The sequence below is a fragment of the Mycteria americana genome, chromosome 1 (genome assembly GCF_035582795.1).
Source record: "Mycteria americana isolate JAX WOST 10 ecotype Jacksonville Zoo and Gardens chromosome 1, USCA_MyAme_1.0, whole genome shotgun sequence".
In the NCBI taxonomy this organism is placed as follows: domain Eukaryota; kingdom Metazoa; phylum Chordata; class Aves; order Ciconiiformes; family Ciconiidae; genus Mycteria; species Mycteria americana.
In genome coordinates, this window is record NC_134365.1 from 136501658 (window position 1) to 136528015 (window position 26358).

General features: G+C 38.7%; 1 protein-coding gene across 5 annotated transcripts in view; it reads left to right on the top strand.

Moving 5' to 3' along the window:
• Window positions 1–25616, top strand: part of SCML2 (Scm polycomb group protein like 2) — a 78509-nt gene extending 52893 nt beyond the window's left edge. For 4 of the 5 annotated variants that reach the window (XM_075521675.1, XM_075521666.1, XM_075521693.1 and 1 more), the window contains 8 exons: window positions 2299–2549; window positions 7428–7563; window positions 9472–9675; window positions 14105–14287; window positions 15383–15496; window positions 20514–20795; window positions 21504–21667; window positions 23191–25616. In XM_075521675.1, coding sequence (XP_075377790.1) covers window positions 2299–2549; window positions 7428–7563; window positions 9472–9675; window positions 14105–14287; window positions 15383–15496; window positions 20514–20795; window positions 21504–21667; window positions 23191–23316 — 1460 coding nt within the window. In that variant the 3' untranslated portion in view covers window positions 23317–25616. The remainder of the gene's footprint in view (window positions 1–2298; window positions 2550–7427; window positions 7564–9471; window positions 9676–14104; window positions 14288–15382; window positions 15497–20513; window positions 20796–21503; window positions 21668–23190) is intronic. The other variant, XM_075521685.1, reaches the window with a different exon arrangement.
• The last annotated feature ends 742 nt before the right edge of the window (window positions 25617–26358 follow it).

A 26358-nucleotide genomic window follows, 5' to 3' on the forward strand; every position in this document is an offset into this window, starting at 1 on the left:
TCAGCATAGGCAGAGGCACAAAGAGTTTGTGAAACAGTATTTCTTTACAAGGTCGTGATTGTTTTGTTAAACGCATAATTGTGTGGCACAAATAAATAAAAATAGCTGCATTTTACATTGGTGTATGCATAATACAGGACGCAATACGTAGTACTGTATTGTACAGCATACAGTTGATACTGTTTTGCTTTCCAGACATACAGCTTAATGTGGGTTGTCATTCAGTAATTTGGAGACATGAGAGTAATGCTATGCCAGCATTTGGTTAAAATTCTGTTCATCTTATTTTAAGCTGTCATGCATATGAAGGTAAGTTTTGGCATACATAAATAAAAGGAAGGTGATCACTTTGCACATCCAGAAGATGGTCCTTCTCAGATACCTAGGGATATCATGTCTGTATTTGATGTATTAGGATTGCAGCCAGCCATAATGAAGAGATTTTTTTTCTGAACTGCCATTTAGGTCTATTAGATTAGTAACCGAATCGGACAAATAACAATGTATGTAAATGATCCTACAGCTTTAAAAATGTGTGTCAGTAGTACTTGTATTTTCCAAGAAGTCTGTTTGCAGTGTGTATTTCATCTTACTGTGACATTTTCTATTGCAAATACTTAATAACAGTTAACTCCTGAATAAAAATTCAGAGTTAAAGTAACAGTTGTAAAGCTAGGTGCTGGACTGTTAAGGTGAATATCACTCATAGAGCTAGACATTAAAACTGTTACTCAATCTTTGTAAGTATGTTATTTTCTCAAGATCTCATCTCAAATATATCTTTGAGTTTTATTTCATGTTTTATTTGCTTACCACAAAGCCGCAACATGCTAATATTTTAGGAGAAGAAATATTCCAAATTCACAAAAATCCAGGAAAGTAACTGTTAGCAGCCCCCTGTGTTCCTTTTTCAGTCTGCAGTAGCACTTTGGACCAGGCACTGGTGACTGACACAGTCAAAGCCTGCTTGAACCCTAACTTGCGATACTTCTAAGTTGTGTCACATTAAGCTCGTAGTATTTAAGGTGAGCGTGAATCATGGGAGTTTCATCATCAGCGAGATGTGAAAGGCTGTGGTAGGGGCAGTGTGATACTAGAAAGCCGTCTAATTTTAGTGTAAAGGCTTCAGATGATTTCAAATAGGTTGTGTGTTCCTTTCCCGCACCTCTCTCAACAAGGGTGGTTTGATGTCACAAAATCTCCCGTTTTCATCTTCTACTTAGGTCTTCCGCAGTTTATGCATCTGTCTGCCTGCCAGCAATCAGGCCAACAAAACAGAATATTTGTTGGACTTTTGGACTTAGTAATTGCTTTTTGTTGGCCTCAGGTGCTGCTGTAGCGTGGTGTGGCACATCTTTTCATTGAGGATATGTCCTTATCCATAGGTACTGTTTGGCATTCTTCTGCTGTTTTAATCTGTCCATTGCAAAGGGAATTGTTGAAATAAAATAATCATTATTACTTCAGAGAAGAGTGGGTTGGGTGGAAAAGATTGCTAACTAGGAAGTTCTGTTCAATGAAATCTGATTACATCGTGCAGCTTCACACCAGGTTATAATGCAGTCACATCACATACATACTGGATCAATTTTGTATTGGGATGGGAGATTCAACAGAGAACCGCTTCAGTGTTAAGAATGAATAAAAATGATACTTTGTTTTTGATTTTTGGAAGTCCTTCTTCCAAATAAAATTCTAAGTCTGGATGGCTTCAGGTAGAAAAATCTGGGTATAGTTACGTGAATTTAACTATCTAATCTGGCATCTCAGATAAATGCTTGTTAATGATACTTTGCCTATCATCAGTTTTTCCTCTTCAGTGAGATGATTTTCTTCGCTGCTCAAAATTGGTTTGTAGCTCCCTAGAAGTAGTTGGCATGTTTTGTAATCGTGGAAACTGCTCTTAGAGGAGAATGGATGTATTATGGGCTGTATAATTTGTGAAGTATTTTGAAGGCCTTCTTGATGAATGGCACTTTATAAATATCTTATCGTAATTAAATTATGGGAAGCATTTATAAGGTGAGTGGATTAATTCTTTTTTTTATTTTTATTTGAATGTTTTTCTCTTAGGAAAGTCCCTCTGAAAGAATGGGTATAAAGAGTTCTCTCTTTGGCTTTAAAGAAGTTACATAGTTTCATGCCAATCACTTAAGTTCAAAATATCCAAGTATATTTATTTTAGAATGTAAATTGTGCACTACTTTTTTTTTTTTTAAGCCTTTGTTAGAAAAGTTGCTTTCCATCGTTCATTTTGAGGTTTTCCCCCCCTTCCCTTTTGTTTTTGTTTTTCCTCAGTTTCCATTACAAAGAGCAGTGCAAAAATCCAATCTTCCCCTTCCAAAGTGACCCGGCGTTCAATGCAGTCTCCACAGAAATCTGCTCCAGTACCAGCGCAACGGGGCAGGAAACCAGGTCGGGGCAAACCCCCTGGACAGTCTGCAGTTCCCAAGAAGGGCAGGTCTCCTAAAAATATTCCCCTGACAAAAAGCACCTCTCATACTGAAAATCTTAAAACAAGGAAAAAAAGTTTAAAACCTGGAAAAAAGGTTAGTCCTTATCTACTACTTTACTTTATACTGCAAAATTTTGTAGTGAAATTTTTTTAATTATTATTTAATTTTCTGTCTTCTCTTCAGCCTTCAGGGCTTTACTGTTTTCAGCAACAGATTACAAGAAACAGTCTAGAATAGCTATTCTGGAATATTTCAGTATAAGCTTCTGTGGATTATTTTACTCCAGAACAAGATTACTAATTTATTTATGGGTGAGTTGTTGGTGTTGAAAAATACTATTCTGGAATAGCCATTTCCAGTAAAGTTACAAGAGCCAGGGAAGCCTTTAGGCTTTTTAGTCGGGGTTATTTTGTTACTGAACTGTATGTATAATTGCGTAATTTTATTTTTTATTTTTTGTTTCGTGTTTAGAAACAAAGGTTTAGGAACAGTGAGGGCTTTGTTGCAGAATTTAGGCATCTTAAGTGTACAGCTGGATTTGCCAAATGAATCTCTTAGATACCCCTTAATCCTGGAGATACTAGCATGAAGCAGGAAGCTTCTTTCCAGGCAATACATTTCTCCAGGTGTGGGCCTAATTCTGCCCTGGTCTGAAAGATGTGATGCCTTTCTGCCTTTCTCCCTGCCAAGCTGAGTAAGACCTGGAGTGTTGGCAGCTGCCTCCAGCTTCAGTTCCTCTGGATGTGTTTGATCAGGTACAAATCAGCACCGCTGTAACCCCCCCTTCCCACTCCCATGTGACACCAGCACTGGTGGGTAAACCATCCCAGAGTGAGCTCGTTCAGGGAGCTAAACTCGTAGACAGCTCATCTAGCATCCATCCCTCTTACTTCCTTCTTTGTCTGCTCCACCCCAAAAAAAGCACAAATGCTACAGCTGCTGCAAGGAAGGATAGGATCACAGCAGGGCAGATTTAGAGCAATTTGAATTGCCGTGGAAGTACAATCTATTTTCTGAGGCTTGTTCACCCACTGCAGGCTGTCAAAGAGGAGTAGCAATCCTGCAATGTCTTTCGCCAGACAATTTGTGTGTGTCCCTGTGCTCCTCCTGCTTTTACATTAGCACCAATGGGGGAGTGGGGGCATTGTTTTTTTCTGGTTTGGTTTTTTTTGTGTTTTATTTTTCTCCCTCCCCTGCTCCCAAGTTTAAAAAAGCTGAAGTTTTGGGGTTTTTATTCTCCAGTCTGGATCACTGTGGGCTATGGGATCTATTGCTAGTGATGTGTGGGAAGGGAGTGGAGTAATGGCACAGGTGGGACTTCTCCCTTCAGTGATAGGGCTGATCAGTGTAAAGTGCTAGTGAAGTAACGTTATTACAGCATACCCAGAAGGCTCTAGCACAAAACTGGAAGCAAGCACTTTATTGAAATGGTGACTGCAAGGTGAGAAATGATTCTGGGGACCAGAAATTGAGCGCTGTCTCCTCTGCTGCCTGCCCCTTCCAGTCGGGCATCCAAACTGGTGGGTTACTGATGCAAGTGGTACCGATCCGGCTTTCTCTCCTGCTTGGTGTATAAAAGTGCACAGAGACACAGATTAAAGAGGAGGAAGGGGCTCCCATCCAGACTCAGCTGGTGGATGGGGTGTTCTCCATAAGTCTGGGGGGCTTTAAAGGAGAGCATTGAACACAGGACTTTCATATCTTAAGGACGTACTCAGGTATGGCAGGATGCACACTTTCATGTAAGAGGTTTGTCGTCTGTGTCTCATGAAAAAGAAATTGAGAGGCTTTGTGTATCCTTTGAAAGAATACTTGGAGGCATCTCACCCTTAGAGGAGGCTTCTGGGCTCTAAATGCTGGGTGTCTGAAAGTGCCTGCTTGGCACACTGCATTTGGCACCTGGTCTATGTGAGGTACTTGAGGGGATTTGCTTGGGGAATGGGGGTTACTGCTGACACTCCCTGTCTTGAGGCAGTTAATGTGAGGTACCTCTACACACTCCTGACTTCCTCTGTGGGACCAGGCAACTAAGAGTTAGGTTTTGCAGAATCTTAAGTTTGATATATCTAATTTGGGAGTTTCACTACATTAACTTTTGCATTAAAAACTTTAAAAATTAGCTCCTTTTCAGAATCCATAGAAGGCGGTAATTGCTTTGGTACATGGTTAAATTGCCAAGATGTTATACATATGTGCAAGCTCTTCTTTGGAATGTTACACCTGTTAGCATAAGGGTGAAGAGAGGAAATGGCTTTGTGGGAGTTCTGCACAGGCAGGATGTATCTGACATGGAGTGCCATACAGCCTGTATACCTCACAATACATACGCAAATATAATGCAAGTGGTATGTGCCTAGAGATTTGAAAGTGCTGCTTTTTTTTTTTTTTTCTTCCCCAAGACCAATCAAAAAAAACCCCTCCAGATTTCAGGCTGAGTAATTGTACTTCAAGTGTGAGCTGGCTATGTGGTAGTTCAAAACCTGTGTATTTAGGGAATTTAGGGAAATTGGTCTATGCGTCATACTCTGTAGAGCTGTTTGACTTTCTTTGCCCTTTTAAGTTTGTTATGCTGCAATGTTTATCATTGTGCAGGTATTAACTTTTATTATACAGCTAGGAATGTTGAGCTGTTGTGTCATTTTTCTCCTTTATTTAAAAGTTTTCGAAGCTTCTCCCTAAGCATGAGATGCATGTTGGGTTTTGTTTTCCATTTGTCTCCCCCAGTTTGTACTGTATGTTTTTACTCTGTCACAATGAAGAATAAATCTCTTTACATCTCTTTCATTATTTTTAAAAGTACACTTTGCATAACAGTGCAAAGAATTCCTTCCAGAATTTCTTGAGGAAGTGCCTTGGTCTGAGTGTGGATCACAGCCCTAAATTCGACCCCACAAGAAGAGAGTTTTTAAGCGTCAGGGTAAAAAGCCTGTGAAGTTGGCCACGTGGTGCCAGATTGTGAGCAGTGCTCTCTGCAGGCAAACAGAGGTGGCGTGCCCTCCCAGCTGGCAGGGGCCAGCCGGCAACAGCCTGACCAAGCAAATGTGCTGAGCCCTGCTGGGAACGTGGCCTGCCTCATGAAACAACATGGCTTTGGGATCGCAGTTTGCTGCTTGTCAGTTTGGGGTTGCAAAATGAGAACCTCAGCCGAGCAAGCATAACGTGCTGTATTTCCAAAATGCATGCTCTTTCCTTCTTCTGAAGGAGAAGGTAGGAAATGGCCAGCTAGCCTCACCATGCTTATGTGTTAGTGTGGAGGGCGGATAGTTCCTCTGTCTTGCAGTTTAGTGTTTGTATTTTGTTTTCATGTCTACATTTCTCCCATTTCCTCCTCTTTCCCCTCAACTTGACCACCCGTATTTTGCAGTGTGGTGACAGACAAGTGCCCCCCCAAAGAGTCCCTGCTCCAGAGGGGCCTTCAGGAATGTCAGACTTGAGATCAAAAACTTAAACTTCTCAAGTCCATTCTTGTTCTCTGTATTAAGGATGGAGAGAGACCTTTCTGTCACCCAATGTTAAGATACATAGGCAATTCCTGACAAGTAATACATCACTGCTTGGTTCAGTGCCTGACCTGAGCCACCTCATCTCATTCACAGTGCAATGCCAAGCCTTGGCAGTATATTTGTTATGTTCATGGCTATTCCACCCAGTGCCATATCGTCAAGTAGTTTCTCCAGCCAAACCTATCTTCTCTGAACTGTAAGTGGCACAGAAACTTTCTTTAAAGTGCCCTGAAGAAAGTTAACTTATTCTTTCAGAACTTTCAGAAGAAAGTTAACTTATTCTTTATAGGTGTTGTGAAGAAGTTAAACACTGCTGTTCTTAGGAAGGTGTATATTTTGATTGCTTTCTACATGATTTTTTAAAATATTATTTGGAGAATATGCTGCTTCTAAATGTGTAAAGGATGAATACAGCTAAATAGAAGAGGGCTTAGCCTCCCTTAGCAACTTGACTGAATTTTCACTTTCCTATAGATCAATTTTAGCAGTAAATCCTTACCACATGAGTAGCCAAGTCTCTGCTGCCTTCAGCAGTGTCAAGACCTTAGGTAATCTCTTATATTCCTAATTTTTTTGGTAGGTAAGAGAATGAGAACATAATCCGTTCTCATGCAAGAATAAACGGTGAAGGGAGAGGTGATGAACTTTTCTCCAATTCATTACTTCTTTTATTTCCATGTACTTTCATAGCACGTCAAAGCACAGTAGGAGTGCCTTCCTTGTGCATGTCTCTTTTCTAAACCCCTGTCCAAACCAAAGTACAACAAAATTCTCCTTTCCTCAGGTGGAAGGTAATGCACACTGACCAATTTCTAAATCTTTGTGCTGCAAACTCTGGTTGTCTGTCATATGATAAGCTGCAAATAAGTTTGGTGTGGGAAAGGAAAAGGTTTTGGCAACCCACACGACTGGATTGTTAACTACTGGTTTATTTGATATCTTGCTAAAGCACCAATGCCTGAAAGTGATTACTTGAGAATTTCAGCCCCTTTGAAACAAGCTGAGGGGAAAATCTAGGTGCACTGTGAAGTTGACACCTAAATGTGACTCACGTTTTATATGGGAGTACATACACAGCCCGACTAACTTATTTGAGTTGTGATAAACCCAGATGACTGGAAAGGGTATGGACAGGAAGATAATCCAAAACACCTCTTCTGTGCTTCCTAAGATTTAGAAGGGTCATGAATTAGTATATAAAGCTCATTCTTTTCCCACTTTTTAGATAGAGGTGGGTTCCTTTTGAAGTAATTTGTCTTCCAGTGCCTTACTTAAGTAGCTGTAAATGCAAACTGACAGTTTCTGGTCTTCCTTTCCTGGACTTTATCTTCTCTGCTGTGTGTGGTACTTTTGTAATAAGGAACCACACACATTCAGTAAGATGGTAACTGGTAGCAGAAAGGCTTTGCAGACTCCTTAAAAAACATTAATATTAAACATTTTGATTTTGGTTTTTTTCTCTTAACAGAAAAAAAACTTGCCGGAACAACTGACTGCTGCATCTCCTTCTCCTCATTCTTCTCCTGAGGGGGATAGTGGCACTACACAGATACTTAAAGATGGAATTAGTTTGTCTGGTGCAACTGCAACAGTTATATCCACAGGTAAAAGACAAAGAAAAAAAATTAATGACATTTTTAGTGTAAAATGGCTTCCATTTCAAGCAAACTAGTAGTGTCATTTTATGGAAACTGTGCTGCAAACTTATTACTGTAAATCCTTATCCAGCTACCTTATTTTTTAAAGATATTTGTAGGTGCCAGTTTTACCTTGCAGAACTAGTATTTTGATGCTTGCATTATAGCAAGAAGTGCTGGAGCACAGGGGCTTTTGGTAGATCTGCTAGACCTGGCAGTTTGTTTCTGTCTGAAGAAGGAAACTGTACAGTTCTTTCATGTCTGTCCCACTCCTTAATGTATGAAATGGGAATAGATGTAGCTAAAAACCCGTATGATATTCTGATATCATGCAGGCTGTACTGTAATATAACAAAATAGAGATTTTTATCTCTATAGCCTTACATTAAAAGAAACAACTCGGACTGTTTAAACCAAGTAAAGGCAATCAGAGGAAATACATTCCTCCTTCCTCTTACATTTGCTTGTTTTTGAACTATAATGAGATGTATCTTGGAAAGGGTTGGCAAAAGACAAATAAGCTAGTTAATGAACTAACTCATCGAGGAACTTGTAACCCTGCAGTGAAACAATTTGTATGTTGTCAACTGAAATCTCAGAACTTTCTAAAAACTCCATAAACTATGATAATTTTGTTTGGAGTGCTTTTTTACATTTAAAACCTGTTTTTACAATAGAAGTTGTCAGGCTCTTCTCACTCTCAACTTCAGTCATGGATGAGGGGAAAATATGTGTGTGTTTCCTAGGAAAATAAACCTTTCAGGAGGCAGTTGTTGTTGAGCCCAGACAGAAGATGCCATGAAAACTATTTTTGCTGATTCATATCTTTGATTATTTGTACAAATAGGTTTCCGCCAATTTGCAGACATCAGAGAGTGAGCAGATATGCATGAAGACATAAGATCAGTAAAACACTTGTAGAAACATTTCATTTTTAAAAATCCAGGTTTTAACTAAGCCCAAATAATACTAAGTTCAGAAAATATGGCAGTCTTTTGTATAACAGAATGCTTAGCTTATCTGCTTAAGGACCACAGAGGCACATTTTTTCATTAAGCTGTAATATCTTGGGTGCATTCCTGGTCATGTGACAGCCAAGGCCAAAAAGAAGACAAAAATCTTCAGTTACGGCTTTTTCCCATGTTTTTCTGCCTTGCCATTCCTTTTGAAAGACAGTTTTGCATAGTCTCTATAAACAGTAATTTCAAAAGTCTTATTTGATTGTTTCGTGCTAAGCTAGAAACACTGTAAGGTGGTTTAAAGAGAAGTATGTTTATTTTATTTAGCAGAGAAGGCCAAGTTGCAGTGTGGAAATCGTACATGAATGGTTCGCAGCTTCTCAAAGTACAGACCTTCAGTAGCCATTTTACATGCACACAAGACCATTATACATGCTCACGTTAATGCTATATGGGTGCTTCAGAATGAGCATCAGTGGTAGGTATATACCATAGGGTTGCCTTTGTTGCAGTTCCTCAAATAGGAGAAAATTAGGGCAGTAAGTTGGTAAGGCCAGCTTTTTAGAATTGCATCTTGGTAGTTTAGAGTACCTGCCAGTAATTCTTACTTTATTGGAACTAGTGTATGAACAGAGATTAGTCAAAATAAGATACGCACAGATTATGACAGAGTTGTTACATTAATGGGGTAGAGAAGGGCTTTAGACACCAGAAAGAAGTGGGTTTAGGACTCAGGCAGGAGAACCTTGACAGAGAGAGCACTTTTTGCATGCTCTAAAAGTATGTATGCATGTTCAGCTCTTGGGTTGACCAGTACATCTTTTCTTCAAGATTAAAACTAAAAAGACTGTTTGCAGTTCTAACTTGGAAACCTGTCTTAGTTCCTTGGCAGTAAATATGGCTTGTTCTTTTTCAGTGTGTGTTTATGTCAACAAGCATGGAAATTCTGGGCCTCACCTGGATAAGAAGAAGGTTCAGCAGCTTCCAGATCACTTTGGACCAGGTCCTGTCAATGTGGTACTTCAGCAGGCTGTACAGGCTTGTGTGGATTGTGCCTATCAATCCAAAACAGTCTTTGGATTTCTGAAATCTGGCCATCACGGAGGGGAAGTGATAACTGGTATGTGAAGATGCTTTGTTCCTTCTGTTTCTTCACTTGGTTGCGAACTTGAGGTAGGGCGGAAGAACTGAAGTAGCTGCAATGAGTTTATATCACTTGCACAGTCAATAACATATACTTGTGAACTCCTTTACTAAAAGAGTATTGGTGGTGTGTGATTTATCTCACCCTGGGTCCAGGATGATTTGAACAATTCTTTAAATTAGAATTTAGCAATAGTAGTGTTAAATTACATATACACAGTATGGTTAGATTCTTGTACTAAGAGCTTTTGCACCTGATTTAGCAGCTGTAGCCAAACATTTGTCAAGTAAACTCAGTACAAGTGAAGTATCAGCTTTATTAATTCAAGTCATTCACATAATCTTATCCATACATAGTGTTTGTGTTCTTAATGCCTTAACCAAGTGGGTGAAAAGTTTCAACCTAATCTGTTTAGCTTCCAGGCAAGTGATTCCACATGTTAAAGTTGCTGCTTCTTCCCTTCCCCCATTCCCCAGAATTGTAGCAGTATCTTAGGTCAGTGTTCATCCACCTATGTCCCCTATTATGGAATAGGTTTATTTCTGCTACATATTAATGGCAGGTCTACAGATAAATTATCTCTGTATCTGCTGCTTGGCATTTTTTTTCCTTCTAGGCTAGGAAATATTCTATATAGCAGTTAGCACATCAATTCATAATTCCATCACTGGCAATAAAAAGACTTTGCGTTACTTTAATCTCCTTACATTAACACCCGATGTGAAAGACGAGTAGTGGAATACAGGTTCGATTAAATCCTCATAAAGATGTTGCTGTCTAACAATATTTAAAAAACAGCACCCCAACCTGCATTTAGCAGAACTACAGTAAGCCTTGCTTATGCATCCCCATGAGTTTGTTCACAAAATGGATGCTGCTTCTCTGCTGTGTAGTAAAGGTTTAATGGCATTGTATACGTGTGGTTTTGAAACCCACATTGCTTTATTTTTGCAAGATATATGAAAGTTTATTACATTATTAATACCTTGCTGTACCTAATTCAGACAAGTCAATTTTCTTGAACAAAATGCATTGCCAGTATTCTGTTTGTGATTGTTTATCACGAAGGACTAAATCGTAGGCCAGTGGTGTATCTGGGCTGTGACTGAGTAGTTGAAAATAATTATTTCACAGAGGAGAGAGACATTTCAGAATCTTTATGTAGTTGTGGTTTGTTTACATTCAAAAATTCTGTACAAAAAGAATTACTGTTCTGCACCTGGCTTCACCCCAAGGCCTAGATTCAGAGAAACCAGCTCCATAGGCCTGGATTTGAGGAACTTGGCGATGTGGACTGCTACTGAAGCAGAGTCCTGGTCCAGGTGATAGCAAGCCACAAGACCCCATTGGGTTTCTGGTGTTCTTGAGCTCTTGCCTTCTCATCGGCTTTGTCAAACAGGTTGCTGAGAAGTGGGTGAGCAAACACTCCCTGTCATTATATAAAAAATGTGTGTATGATGTATTTTGAGAAGCACAAAATGTGACTTACGTTAATGTAGCATGTTACAACCAGCTGTGCATGTGAACAGTAAGGAAGAAGAGGAAAGCTACAGTAGAATAAAATGAGGAATTACAGAATGAAATTGCGAGCGTGTTTTCTTGTAGAGTTTTTGTTTGAAAGTGGTTTTGGAGTGTGGTTTGTTGTTCAGGGTTTTTTTTTTTTTTTTTTTAGACTGGCAAGAAAAAAATTGTTGCAGCAGAGAATAAGCAAAGAAATCTAAATCTTTTGTGGACTGATACTTTCATGACAAGTATTATACCTGCTGTAGGAGGAAACTATGCTGATGAGGACATGGATAAAATAATCTTGCTAGAATACATGTGAATAATTAGTGGGTTCTTTTGGTTCAGCTGCCAAAGAAAATAATTGTTTTGAATAGAATTGAATTTAGGATTTTTCCATCTTTTCTTACTCAAACAAAAGCACAAACAGTTTTATTTTTGCTTGATGCATAAGGTTTCAATTCAGGCAAATATAACTGAAAGGAAATTAAAGGCTTGATTAGCAAGCCCACTAATGGTGGTGGTGGTGTCAGCCCCTTTTTTCTCCTTGTAGCGCAGAGACTATGGCGTTTGGTGGGATGAAATAGACTGAGGCTCAGATAAATCTTCTCAAGCAGAGAACTAAAATCAGACTTTTGGGTGAGTTTCTTCACTATCAGACAAACACATTTCTCTGATAGTTTAGCTCTCAGCCTTTCTCCTGGCTTGAACCTGGTATTTAAAACATACTTACACAATGGAAGGTGAAGAAATGAGAATGACTCTTCATCCTGGGGGCTGGGATCGCACACGCAAGCTCCAGTCCCTGTTTATTTGTCATTAAAGGCTGAGGTTATTGCACCTCAGAAGTGCTCCTTTTTAATTTTTCCCCTAGCATTTATCTGGGAAGTAAGAGCCTTATGTTGTCCCCAGGCAGAGCAGACAGTTGAGCCTATGGATCTGGGTCCCACAGCCTTGGAATGCCCTCACGTGTTCAGAGTACAAGGGAACTATGTTTGCACTGAATCTTTATTTGTAAATTTTTCCCATGGTATGTCTTGCTGGGGCAGTCATATTGCATCAGCTGTTTCTTGCTTTACCCTCCTGACAACTCTAAGATAATATTGTTCTTTTCAATGCTTCTTTTCAAAATGAGAAATTAAGGCGTGGAGAATAAGTGATTTCCCCAAGGTCATATAAGAAGATCTGTAAGGCTATTATAAAGCATTTTAAATTTTTGCTGTAGCTGACTACTACCTTGCAGTAAATTTGTCAGGAGATCAGGCTGTGCTAGGTCTCACAGCCCATTTGCTCTCCAGAACTGGTTGAGTTCCAAGCAGAAATTTGCCTTTGGAGACCCTTTGCCCAAACAGGAGGTAGAGGACCTTGTGTCTGAGCCACATGTGGGACTGTGAATCATTAGCATTTCATTTGAACGTTGGAGCCTGGAAAAACCGAATGGGCCGTGGAAACACGTTGGTCTGGGATTTGTCCCTGTAGTACTGACTCTTAAACTTTAAGCACTTGCATTGGGTCAGTCTGTCATGAAAGCAGATGGGAGAGGTAGCAAGTTGTCGTTGATGCTAGCTGGTTAACTTGCATTAACTCTAATCAGAAGCTTCCTTACATCAACAGTGTAAGTAATTGACACTTCTGATTTCCTAAGGAAGCCTAAAATACGCTGAACTTGGACGTCTTCTTTGGTTTTGCGTATATTATCTGTCTCTCTTGTAACACAATATGGAAATGCTCCTTAATTCAGATCTGTGAATAAAGGCTTTCTTGTCATTTCTGTTTGTGGTGGTGGGGTTTTTTTGTTTTGTTTTGTTTTGTTTCTTTTTAATGCATCTGCTACCGACATAATGTGATCATTTAAAGCTCTACTTATCGTTTGGAAACTTATGTTAACAACAGAAAGCTGCATGACAGGCTGAAAACCAAGAAGACAAATTGATGCATAAACCTGGTGTTTATGCCGCTTCTTTCTAGCCCTAAGCTTAAGTTACAAGTTTGTTCCTGCTTTGTCGTAATGTCTTTCTAATCAAAAGTAACTAAAAATCTCAGCTAATGTAATGGTAATTATTTATCCGTATATTGGTAGTATGGAGTCTTTTCAAAATCTTACTAGTTTTCACAAAAAAGGAAAATATCATCAGCTGCAACACTCTGTTTGCGGGGCAAGGAAGGAGGTCAACAAGTAAAAGACATAGGCACATGTCCAGGCTCTTTGTAATCATTCAGTTTAAAAGACAGCAGATCCATTTGTGGCTGTGGTGGTATCTCTGCCACCTAGCTCCTGTTGAAATAAATTGGAGCTTGACCACTGTAGTGTTGACAGCAGGATAGATTTCTCTAGTGATAAAATAGCAAATGGCAAAACAGTTTCTGTAGTCAGAATTTCAATGGTAATGGATGCCAGCACATTACCACAAGTATGAGTTCAGTTAGAAACTGAGAAAAAAAAAAATCTCACAGTTGTTTGCTTCCTTCCTTTTTTTTTTTTTTTTTTAAATTTTGTAAATTTTTTTAGCAAGTACTGTAAAGGGTCTTTTCTGTGTTGTCTCCTGCAAATAGGTGGTGGAGAGCTTGCTGTTTTATAAGCAAACAACAGAAATTACACATAAGGTTTTGGTGATGAGGGAATAGTTGCAAGTTTTGTTATGCTGGTGTGAATCCAAAATTACTTTATTAAAATAAATTCCCACAGAGCAAATTTAAACTGGCATGGTTTTTTACATCCAATGGAAGGTAAAATCAGTCCTTTGGATGTAAATTTGTTAAACTAGCAGAATAATTGTTTACTCCTCTCACGTCTTCTGTGGTTTAAATCAAATCTGGGTGTTGTCGTCTTTAACTTAATGATGGTGTTTTACTATACTTCATGATGCTTGGGGGGTGTTTGACATCATCTTCTTATTCACAGCTTCCTTTGATGGGGAAAAGCACGCCATCAATCTTCCTTCTGTAAACAGCGCATCATTTGTCCTACGCTTCTTGGAAAAACTCTGCCACAGCCTGCAGTGTGATAATCTCTTTAGTAGCCAGCCTTTCAGCCCTTACATGGGATGTGCACATAGTCCTACAGAGTATGATAGGAACAAACCAGGTACTGTTAAACAACTGTTATTTTTAAGTGCTGATATTTTTGAGAAGTGTGGCGACTTTATGAAATGTAACTTTTTAATCTGTCTTTCTGTGACGTGAATTGATTGAAATGAATACGCTTCAGTTCTTAGTGAATTGGTTCCAGTGCGGTAGTGCTTTGACAGGATGGGATAGCTCAAACCACATGTGCAGAAATCATTTTGTTCAGCAAACTCCTCCTTGTAGCCAAGCCAGGAAACATATATATTTTACCACTGTGATACTGCTAAAAGGACAAGCTCAAAATTTCACATTTCATTTGTTAAATTTATGTTTAGATTATAAAATAAACTTACAAAAAGATACTTACTGCCTTATGAGAAGGGGCTTGCCCTGAAAGGGAATTCAGTCTAGCCCTTCCCACACCAGTAAAAGGTCCTTTCTTCCCTCTTTATTCACCTTACTCAGTGGTGGCTCCCACAATTTTACATTCTACTATGTACAGTCCAGTCTTCTCCTAGAAAAGGTGGGTTTTGCAGGTGGTTGCTTGTGATATGTTGTATCAGGCCAATATATTTGTCTGCTGCACCGGGAGCGTAGCGTGAGGGGGAAATGAAATTACTTGTGCAAGATCTCCCATCAGGTTGTTTGTAGGGCCTGGTATTACAAGTCCCAGCCCAAGGGTTACCAGGAGCCATAGCTGAGAAAACCTTGATGTCAGGGCAATTTCGGGAGGTTCATATTGGGTGTGAAGCTTCCCCACAGCTGTCTGGTAGCTGAGTCTGTCTTCCAGGTGCTGCTTAAAAAATAAAATATTCTTCCCCCCTCCCCCCAATGGAGAAATTATGTTTATAATTCTGTCTGTCACATGAAAGTAATTAGTTTTAACTCCCTTCAGAAAAGTAGCCTGGGTCAAGGTAATTTGGGTGATGACAGTATAAACTAAGCTGTACTTCAGCTTTGAAAGTTTTTGTATCGAAATGACTGAGTCTGTGTGACACAAGAAACTGACCTGTAACCTGGTGGATGGCTAATGTATGTCTTTGCTTTTGTCCCTGGACTTTCCCCATGAGCAGCTTTATGCTAGAATAATAGGTGGTGACTTTCCTCTTCACAGCAAAAGAAGAAATACCTGAAAACAGGAGTGCTAAACGATACTCTCAGGACTCTCCACCGTATACTGCTCCTCTTTCCCCTAAGCTTCCCAGAAATGATGCTCATCCATCTGAAGGTAATTACATTATGTTGGGATTATATATGAGGATTATTTATGGTTTCAGTATTTCCAGTCAAAAAGGACCGAGTTCAGTGTATGTGTCTGGTTTGTCTCTAGCCTTTGACAGGTCAGGGTGAAAGTATGTTAATTATTGATCACTGGCACAGATTTTGCACTTAGGGAAGATCTACTGCAAAGTCCAGCAGTCCTTCTCCTAAACCTGCTAGCCTTTTTTGTGAAGGGGCTCAGGCAAATAGGTGACGGATGAAGCCTCGTGCTTCATATATGGCTATTTAGCAGAAAACCAATTGCCTCGAAATGGATTAGGAGATAAATTGGAAGCAACTCTTAATAACTCTAGGCTGGGGCCATTAAGTGTGTATGGGGGTAGCTTGATGATACTATTCTGCTGAGTTTATGGCTAGCTGCCACTGAAAGCTGTGCTGCTCCTGCTTTCCGGGCTTCCTTGTCTCTGCAGTGGGTCCCAGGCCCCCCAGCTGGGCAGTGAGCTGAACCAGTAAGCAAAAGCACAGAAAACATTTTGGTGAAGCGAAGACTAGTTTGCAGTTTACTTCTCTGGACTGACTCACCATGGACTCCGATGAGCACAGGGAGGGGTTGAATAAAATGCAGCCATGGCCAGGGGAGCAGCAAAGCCTCACTGTGGCAGCTGGCTGTTAGATTGATTTAGCTCACTGATGAATAGCACCTTTTCCTGTGCTGCAGCTCAGCTGCAGTAACTGAGCACGTGTCTAGTCTTAGACTGCCTCAGATGTGAAGTAAAGCATCTAGGTTTAAACCTCAGTGAGAGACTTATGAAAGTGTGGGGTTTTTTTACTCTGCATTTGCTACTTAACTGGTTAAGCCACGGTAACTTGTTGATGTTGACTCGTCCTGTCTCATACATACTTTTCTCTTGCTGCAAGATATTCGCACAGCATTTCCAAAGGCTTTTTTGAAATATGACAGAGATTAGTTATTTCTTCCTTCATGTTATATTTTTTTCTTCTTTTTGGAGATCCTGGGGTCATTTGGTGTGTATTAGCATCAGTAGGGGCAGAATGATCTCTTTTTCTGTGCAGATTAAAAAGTCATAGGACTATAGTTAAAGCAGAAAAGGATATCAAATTAAAATGTTCAAAATGATAGCTTATGTAAAATGATACATCTTATTATTTTATATATGTATGTAGCATACTCATTTCTTTCTATATAATAACAGCAGCAGAGAATACAGTTCTGCATTGATTATTGATTTCCTGTGTCTTTCCAAAAGAAGTACTGGCTTAATTTCACAGATATATTGTACACCTAAGTCAGATATTTCTGGTAGGTAACTTAATAAATGTAGAGCACTTAATTATACTCAAATGAAGTTGTTTCAGTTGGAGCAAAACAAATGTTTGAGTAGATCTGCATTATCTTGTAAGAAATCTTCCTCAAAGGAAACATGCATGCACATATTGCTTTTTAATCCTTGTTTGCTAATGGATCCCTTTTACAGATGAAGTCAGTGTAGTCCTTAAAATACATTTTAAGATCAATAGTTCATTATAAAGTGCAGTTACTTGGATAAAAAAATAATTAAAATAAGTGTTTTGCCATGGCTTTAGAGGTTTGAATTCATACTCTGTGCATTTCAAGAGGCAAAGTGTTCTCTAGTGTTGTGTGTTTCCCATTAGGGCAATGTCCTCTGCTGAAAATCTGGAGGTAATTTTATAGCGGTCAGTCATGGGTTGGTTAGCAAGAAAGATCTGCCCCCAAAAAGTTCTGGTTCCATTGAGACATAGTTGTCTTGAAATAGTTGTTTTGAAATATCATTTGAAAGCAAAATGGAGTAATTGTGGAAAAGGGTCTTTCAAACAGCTCATTTTCCTTCTGATCTGCTCAGGGATGTTTTGCAGATTTTGCAGTCTTTACTGCTCACTAACAGTTTCTTCTTAAAGTTTTGAAAGATAAAGGGAGGGGGGGGAATAACTCAGTCTTCCTCCCCCTGAAAACAGAGTGTTCTTACTACTGCAGCCGATTACATCATTCCTGTTATGTATGAGGCAGAACAACTGGCTTATAATTCCCAGAGGAGCTTCAAGAAAACAAAACGTGCGATTCCTGCTAAGGCCTTCAGTGTATAAACAGTCTGTCATCCTTACATTTGAAACATAAGGCCTTTTATTGGCCTTTTATTAATCTACCCAGAGATCAGGCATTCTGCAGTGGAACCTCCTGTCTCTTTCCGTAACAGTGTTATTCACAACTGCTCAAAATGTTGAGGTAGAAGTGTGTCATTTGTTGCTCCATGGATTGCAAAGCTCCATTTGCTAGACGTCGATTTAGAATCAGCTGTCATACCAGTTGACCACTTTTTTGACAAGATTGCAGCTGCGTTTAGTTTGTAGAGACGCTAGATGGATGGAAAGGGAAGTGGATTGAACGCTATAGTTGCTGAACAAAAACACCTTCTCTAAAAGATGATGGCCTTGGGAAATATGCCAGCTTTTCCACCTTGTGTATGTGAATTGAGAATTTACAGTAAGATAAATTCAAATGCTGGTATCTTGGGAAAAAAAGCAGAGTTGGCCTTTCTCAGCCCTATTTACTATTGTTTACTTTAGGATATATAACATCAGAGAGAAATCTGGGATATAATTGGAATAAATACAGTTAAATTCTTTTGTAATACAGTAAATTTTAAAAGTCTTTGTGTCTTCAGAAATCTTGACAAGGATTACGTAAAGCAATTGTTTTTAAAAAACCCTATATTTGGGACCCGTGCTTGTTTACTATAACTACAAAAAGTTTTTTTCTTAAGACATTACATGGAGTTGGCTGATATATGCTTAAATACTTTAGTTGAAACTTTCTGCTGGGGGACTGTTGTCTCCGTTGTTTCATCCTACCTTTCAAGACTTCTGAAATCTGAATCTACAGGTTCAGTCAGTTAAACCTTAGGCTCCTTCATATAGCTTTGCTGTAACTATTTAAAGTATCACCTCTGCCTTTTGGTCTTGGACTGAGATTTCTGTTAGTGGTTTCATTCCTCTACAGTTCTAATTTTCCCTTGATTAGCTACACTTTAATGTGATAGTGCGTATCATTGACTATATCTCTTAAAGTCTCTCTGAAATTCTATAGAACGATGGCTTTTGTTTTTCATTTTGGTAAGTTGCTGCAACTACTTAAAGCTGACAAATATAAAGAAGTTAGTTTTCTTGTTTGTTTGTTTTCTTTGAAAACCTCAGTAGCTGCTTCTTTGATTTTGTGATTCAAATCTAACAAACCAGAAAGTTTTGCGGTGGTTGTTTTGAGGGTTGTATATGTGAAAGAGAAGGGCTTGTGTCCATAAAAGCTGCTTTATTCCACAACTGTCAAGTTTAGTAAAAGATGTTACATCGCCTTGGAGATCTTGCCTTACTGAATTTGCTGAGTAGGGAGCTGGCTCTCCGAGTGCCTTTGTTCCCTTTCAGGATTATGCTGTCTGAAGACCAGACTACGCTTAACAGTTCTTCACTGCGCTCCACTTTTAAACAGGTTTCAGCAGAAAACCTAGGACCTCTTGAAGCGAGTTGAAAACATGCTTGAGAAGTTCACTGTGTTTTTTAGGAAAATACTCTTCCTTGAGTTTTAATTGGGTATTTGCCCAAGAAATTCTTGAAAGTTGTCATATAAGAAGGGTAGTAAAAAGCTTATTTCAGGAACTTGTTTCGCAGAACATACCAGTTCTTATCCCAAAGAATATGCTGCTTCACTACCATATGTTTTATAACTTCGCTAGAGTAATTTTCAAGACAGTACTGTGGGGTTTACACTTCTGTGAACCTGTTAGCTATATTTTCCAGCTCTTAACTCTCCTGCCAAAGCAGCATTTGTTTCATACAGATTTGTACATCATGCTTCCCACTTCTTTCTTGGGCTAGATACTGGCCTGATGCAGACAGAGGATAATACATATGATTGCTAGAGAATGGAGTGGTGTTCTCATTGATTTGGGTTTTTTTCCCCTCACATAGCATATTTCTTCCAATCCGACCTGAATTTGGTTGACTGAGAGTGGAATTTTCAGTAATCAAGCAAACCTGGCTTCTGTCTTATGGCACAGGGAAAGGGACCCGCTGAACTCTGCTCATCTGGCTTAGAAACAGTATTGATGGGCTCTAAAAATTCACGAGTCTTCTAAGCGGGTGTTGTTTACATTTTGCAGGGTAGAAATTAGCTGATAAGTGATAAGAACTAAAAAGGGGAATGTTGTTATACTCCCCTCCTGAGACCTGATTTTTTTTTTTCTTAACTTGCTTACATGTATCTTTAGCCTTACAGAGTCTGTGCTCATAGACCCTGCCCTGTGCAAAGAACTAACCGTATGTAGATACAGTATTGTTGTCAAAACGCGTTACGTTAGTGTGCCATACCTGGCATTCACAGCCTTCTGTGGCTTTGCCTGTAACCTGTTCAATTTTTAATGACAGCCTCTGTGTCTGAACGTATTGGGATCTAGAGGTGATAATTGTCCACTTGTTTTGTTTATGAAGTTAGTGACTCCCTCTGCTGTTTACAACAAATTAAACAATTGTTATTTAACATGAGAGTTTATATTAAAAATTTCTTGCAAGATAAACGTAACACACTCTTAATGTTTAGCTTTTTGAGAATATGTTTAAAAAAAGATAATGAAAATGCTTGACTAAGACTGCTTCATGTGTCAGTATTAATGTCAGACAATTTTACCCCAAAAAATTTCCTCTGTCACTTCCCGGTTCATAGTGTTTAACAAATACAACTGAAATGATGTATGGAGGACTGTCTCAAACATGACATATTAAATCTTTTGCTACAAAAAATGTTTTAAACATACAGTAAGAGCCCAATGATTACTTGAGGAAAAGGGGCAAATGTTCAGCAGCAGTGATTGCCTCGCAGGAGATTTGTTAACAGGTTTACAATCTGTCAGTATCTTCAAGAGAACATAGCAAGGAGTTAAATAACAAATGTATAATATCCATCACTTTGAACATACTGATATTTGCTTTTTGTGTAGCAGAAACATTACCTATAGAAGAAAACGGCACTTCCAAAGAACACCGATTTTCTGAGGACTCTATGGATTCTGCACTTAGTTCTGTAAATCCTTCAAGCCCGACCCGTCGAAATTCCACGGAATATCGTACTTCAGGGAGTGCAGCATATTACAGAAATTCCCTTCAGCCAGTGACTGCTACGTCAAATTCAGCCCCAATCCTGCGCAGGCTGTCCTTGAGCTCTGCTGGGAGCAGCGGTTACTATGAAGTTAGTAGGAATAGAATACAGAGGCGGATTGAAGGTATACTATATAGCTAAACTTTCCAAAGTATACAACTGCTTTTATTAACGTACAAAGTCCGAGAGTTATGAATAAAGAAGTTCTTTGCCATAGAAAAGCTTGCATATGGACTGAAATGTTGTGCTGTTGCCAAGAATGTCAGGCTTGCTAACGTAACTGCAAATGCAGAACTTAAGCCTGTTAGAACTAATAACTGCAGTGCAAGCTGGGGGAGTGTCTTACCTGCTGCCCTTCCTCTCACTGCTGTTATGGACCCTGCAGCAGGCCAGACCAAGGAGGGCTAGTTATATGCAGCTCACTTCCTGAGCATCTTATCAACTATTACTGTGTTGCTGAAATATGGGAATAGGGTTTCCTTCTGTCCCTCCCTCTGTCTGCACAGCTTAACTTGCCTTTGCAACATTCCCAATTAATGGCATCTTAGGACCCAGGAGCCAAGTACAAGCTGAACTAATCCCTCTAGGTATGTCACAGTGCTAATGTTTATGCTGCTGTAAATATTTGCAGTTATATAAGGCATTTAAAGACAAATGGAACAATTCAATACTATTTGGAGGAAAATAAAACATCTTTCATTTTAATATATTGCAAAGAATAAATAATAAAAGCCGCATGTTAATATTAAGGATGTCTTATGTAAAGTGAAATGTGTTATCCCTGTATAGACTAGTAATACTTCTTCCTTTCACAATGTTTTTATACTAAAAGCTGCAAGTTCCACAACTGGACCGGATCTGAATTTACTGAAAAGGGAGCCTTCAAGAATATTGAATAAGGATCCTTCCACCTGGTCAATAGAGGAAGTAATGCGTTTTGTGAAAGAAGCTGATCCACAGGCACTAGCTCCACATGCAGAACTCTTTAGGAGACATGTATGATGCATATCCATTCTGTTTTAGTAGATTGCGTGTCACATTAATATCTTAAAATACAGCTTTCACGTCTATCACTCTGTTTGCAGTTGAAGGTAGAATAGGCTCTACTCGTATATTAGAGGGAGGCTGAAAATTATTTTTCCACCTGAAACTCCTCCTGCAGTATATTTTTTCTCTGTGTTCCAGTCGTCTTAGACTAAAGTAAATACCCACTGCTTTCCAGCTTATATGCAATAACGCCAATACTGGAAGTATCCAAGTTCTAATGGCCAACATCCATGGTACCCCCATCATCCCTGGTACCTCTAGAGAAGATGGCATTCTTGTGTACAGTATGGGGCATTTGGCCTACATAGATGACACCTCTCCAAGTCTCTTTTGGAGACTGATTATCCCGAATTAGAGATGCTGTTATGCCTCATTAGCTTTACGCTTGGTCTTTAATAACTAAAATTCAGAGAATCAGTTGAAATGCTGAATTCATCTGTTTTGAAAAACAATATGTAGGTTTTCATAAGATCTAACTAGATGTTGTATTTAGAGAGAGAAACTGTGTCAGTTTTTGGTCTCCCCTCTTCCTTCTCACTGTGCTTTTCTATGGCAGGTTGCCCAGCAAAGAGCTGCTTTCTCATTTCATTGTATATATGGCCCTCCAAAAAGAGGTTGGCTTTCTCTTTAGTAGTGTTTCACCCTTGTTCTGCACCAGCTCCTACTAACAGTTAAATCTCAGAGTCAGCTGGATTGGAAGGAGAACTCAAAATAACTTTTAACGGAGCTTCCTGTCTTATGTTTTATTCTTAGTTGTATAACAAGACTAGATGTCACTTGTTTTGTCAGGCTTATGTTTTAAAAAAAATAAGACAGAGTGGTTTTCTTTATGGTGTTTTAAGGAACTAATTGCCTGTCTACGGTATGTAATGCCACTAAGAGCTTAGGACTGTCACATTTCAGCAGCTTCTCAACTAGGCAGTTGAAATCTGACTAAGTTGTCCTTGGTCTTGATCCTAACAATCTGTCTGGTTTAACCTGGACATAGATCTGTCTTATTTCACGGATTTAGATGGCCTGTAACCCCTTCTTCCATGTGACTGTTTGCATGCGCATGCCAGAATCCTCCCACAGCTGTGTTCAAGGTTCAGTGCAAGGCCTCAGTGCTTGGATCATTTAATCTCTAACTGCACATACCTTCCTTTGCAGCTTCTTTTTTTTTTTTTTTTTTACCTTGACCCATTCACTATTTTTCCCAGCTGGTATCTAATTTTGAGGGCTGTTCAGTCAGTTTCTTTTACTTACTATAGTTTTCTTTAGCATCTTAAATACCTTAATCATACATTAAAAAATACTAAAAGAAATTCAATTTCAGTGGCCATCTGTAAATATCAAATTATACTGTTACTGTTTTATATGTAGCAGATAAATTTTCACTACAGTATCAACAAATATAATGTACTTTTCCAGTTTTACCATGCAGCTTGTTAAAGTAGTTGTATGTTGTTGTGTTTATTCTCTTCCTTCTGCAGGAAATTGATGGGAAGGCACTACTCTTACTGAGGAGTGATATGATAATGAAATATATGGGACTGAAGCTGGGGCCTGCCCTAAAGTTGTGCTACCACATTGAAAGACTTAAACAAGGAAAGTACTAGCCAGTGAGGATGCCACAAATACGTGTGTTCGTATCACACTAAGCTCTCAGGTTCACAGCCATCGCCTTTATTTGAAACTATTTTGCTGATGTAAATCACCTTTATTTTTTGAAAGTGCTCTCAAAATGTAAAGAAGACATTCAGGATGGGGGGGGGGGGGGGGGGGGGGAGGAATCTGTATTACATTCTAGTAGTTTGCGAACTATTTCAGAAAGTTTGCAGGGAGGAACAGTTGATCATACTGGGGGCGGGCAGGTCGGGTAATGGTGCTCTCCAAATCATGAAAAGCGCGCTTCCTGTTACAGACTTCAGCCAACGTGTTCATTTTCAGAACCAAAACAGCTGAATCCCAAAGGAAAATAAAAAACAAACCAGCATCAGGTGTTAATAATTTTTACAGGGGGTGGCTGTAAACTTTTATATTGCAAGAAAAATTTAAAATAGAAGATCTCATCTTTGTAGTGAATACAGTGACTGGTCCTCCAGCAGAGTAATACTCTAGTATATTATTCTAGATTATTCTTCCTAGATTTCTACAAAGGGAATAGCCATAAGAATTGGTTATGGAGGATGGAGGTGTGGGGAGGGAAGGGTTATGGAGGAGAGGGCTTAATACAAATATAAGCTTTTATAAAGTGTGATTATCAGTCCTTTAGTAAGTTATGAGGACAAATGTACGGTATATTGTCAATTTATGCAGGCAATAAATATTTTTGTTTCATGGAGGGGCATACTGGCTGTATAAACAGCCATTTCTGGGACAGACTGATTTAACTGGAACAACGCATCCACATTTTAAACGTTCCATCTTTTTGCTACATTTGGCATGGATATGTGTGTTCATGCTTTTTATATATACACGTGTATGTGTCGGGGAAATACATACTATATATATATAAAAAATATACATACACACTGTACATATGTATTCAGTTTTTTAACATGTACTTTGCACTGTGCCAGAGAGAACTGTACAATTTCTTGTTGTTTTTTTTTACCAGTAAATTTAGTTGTGTACTACTTTCATATTCATTAGCACCTGTTTAATTTGTTGTCCATTCTTGGAGTCAGAAGGTGACAAACAATCAAAGAGTGGGTTTATTCATACAGGCAAGATCCCTGTACTATGCAATACTCTTGGTTATTCATCCCTTAACTGAGCCATATATTCTGGTATATTTCTGGAAAGACACATTTGGTTCCGATGTTTTCGGCTTTTATTTCCTATAAGGAAGTGCTACTATGTAACCGATAAGCCTTTTTTGGGTAAAATTGGTGCTGTTTGTATAAGCTGCAAGAATGAGTAGTGATAATAAAGCAGTTTGTTGTCACTGCCAATTGTAATATACATCAGGGACAAGAAAATATACTTTCTGTGTAGGAAACTGAATGTACTGTACGTAATAGTGCAAGTGATAAAAACTATTTGCTAGGGAAGGTGTAGTCCTAAAACGGTAGTTTTATTATATTTCTTACTGCCTTTTTATATGAAAGCATATAGTATAAATGTATTTTTTACAAATTCCTTTTCTAAAAATGCCTTGCTTTACCAATAGTCTGATACTCCTCAGGTTTCAGCAGAGATACTGCTGCAAAATAATAAATTTTGTGGCTTACAAGTTCCAAGTATTTTGTTCGTTTAAGTGACTGCAATGCAATTTTAATTTAGCAAGTCATTTCGACTTTGAGAATTGTTTTTATTATTACATCATTAGACATTTGACACTAAAGGTTATCTATATTGATTTGTTTTGCATATCTTTTGTGGTGCATGTATGCTTAGATGAATAATACAAGCATGCTCTTTATAGTAAGAAAAGGTCAGAACATCGATTGGAGAAAGAATATTTTCTCTTTGTGTTAGGAAAATACTGACTTGATTGTTGGTGTAACCATATGAAAGTTAGTTATACATCGAGGAAAACATCATGCCCTACGTGTTCAGTATATTATTATACTTTACTTCTTCCATGCTTTGTTATGCTGAATTTCAGAGTTCTTTAGTGTAAAAAGATCTCATACAATTTAAGTGGAAGTAATTGACTGGAAACAGTTTTCATTTTTTACATTGCCAATGGCATAAGAAAAACAAAGTTGTCTAAATTTTCTGTTTGGCCTTTATGGAATGACATTTTTGTACATGGCACTATTATGGGTATAAATATTTGTTCAAGGCTTTCTGTGCACCCGTGTGCACAGGGATTACTGTGATGTTGCAGTACCAGAATTTCACCGTGTGCTATAGCGTGAAATTCAAGCGTTCAAAGTGTTGTAGCAGAATATATTTTTTTATTCTTTATTTTCAATGGGATGTTCTTATCTATCAACAAAAATAAAATAGTTTGTTCATGGTTGTAACTGTCCATTCTGTTTGACGTTGTGTATATGTGTGAGCACTGTTTGCATAGGCCAGGGTAGCTATCTTATCTGGCGTTTGGCAGTTCTTGACAGTTCATGTAAACATCTGATGTAAGGAAGTCTTAATTAAAAGGGTAAAATCATTCCAAATTGTTTATCTGAAGCAATTAGTGTTTGAACTTGGGTTGGTATATGCTTTCAAAATAAGAACTTAGAAGTATGCAAAACTAAAGAGTTGAATATATAGCATTTTGCCACTTACAGCTTACAGAATTCTCATATAACCCCTCAGGGGAAGAGACTGCTAAAAACTATTTGTCCTGTGTTCAGATGAAGACCTGAAGTATTTTAAATCAAAGCAGTTAATGGTGATAGGTTTGAACTTCATATACTTCATGCTTTCTTATTTCTATGATACAGAAGTCTGTTGTTCTGGTGGCTGTTCGCAGTGATCAGCCTGCGCTTGAGAAGTAACTTAAATTGGGTTAATGGTAACCTAAATCCTTCGCAGGCAAATTATGGAACTTGGAAGTTGGTAGTAACAATAGTCCAGAGGCATTTTTCATCTGCTCTCTCTCAAAAGATACTCAATATCTTTTTGGTGCATATTTGATACAGAAGACAACATGATGTATTCTCTTTGTTTCTCTGAGTTGCTTTTCTGTCAACAGGGATTCATCTGCT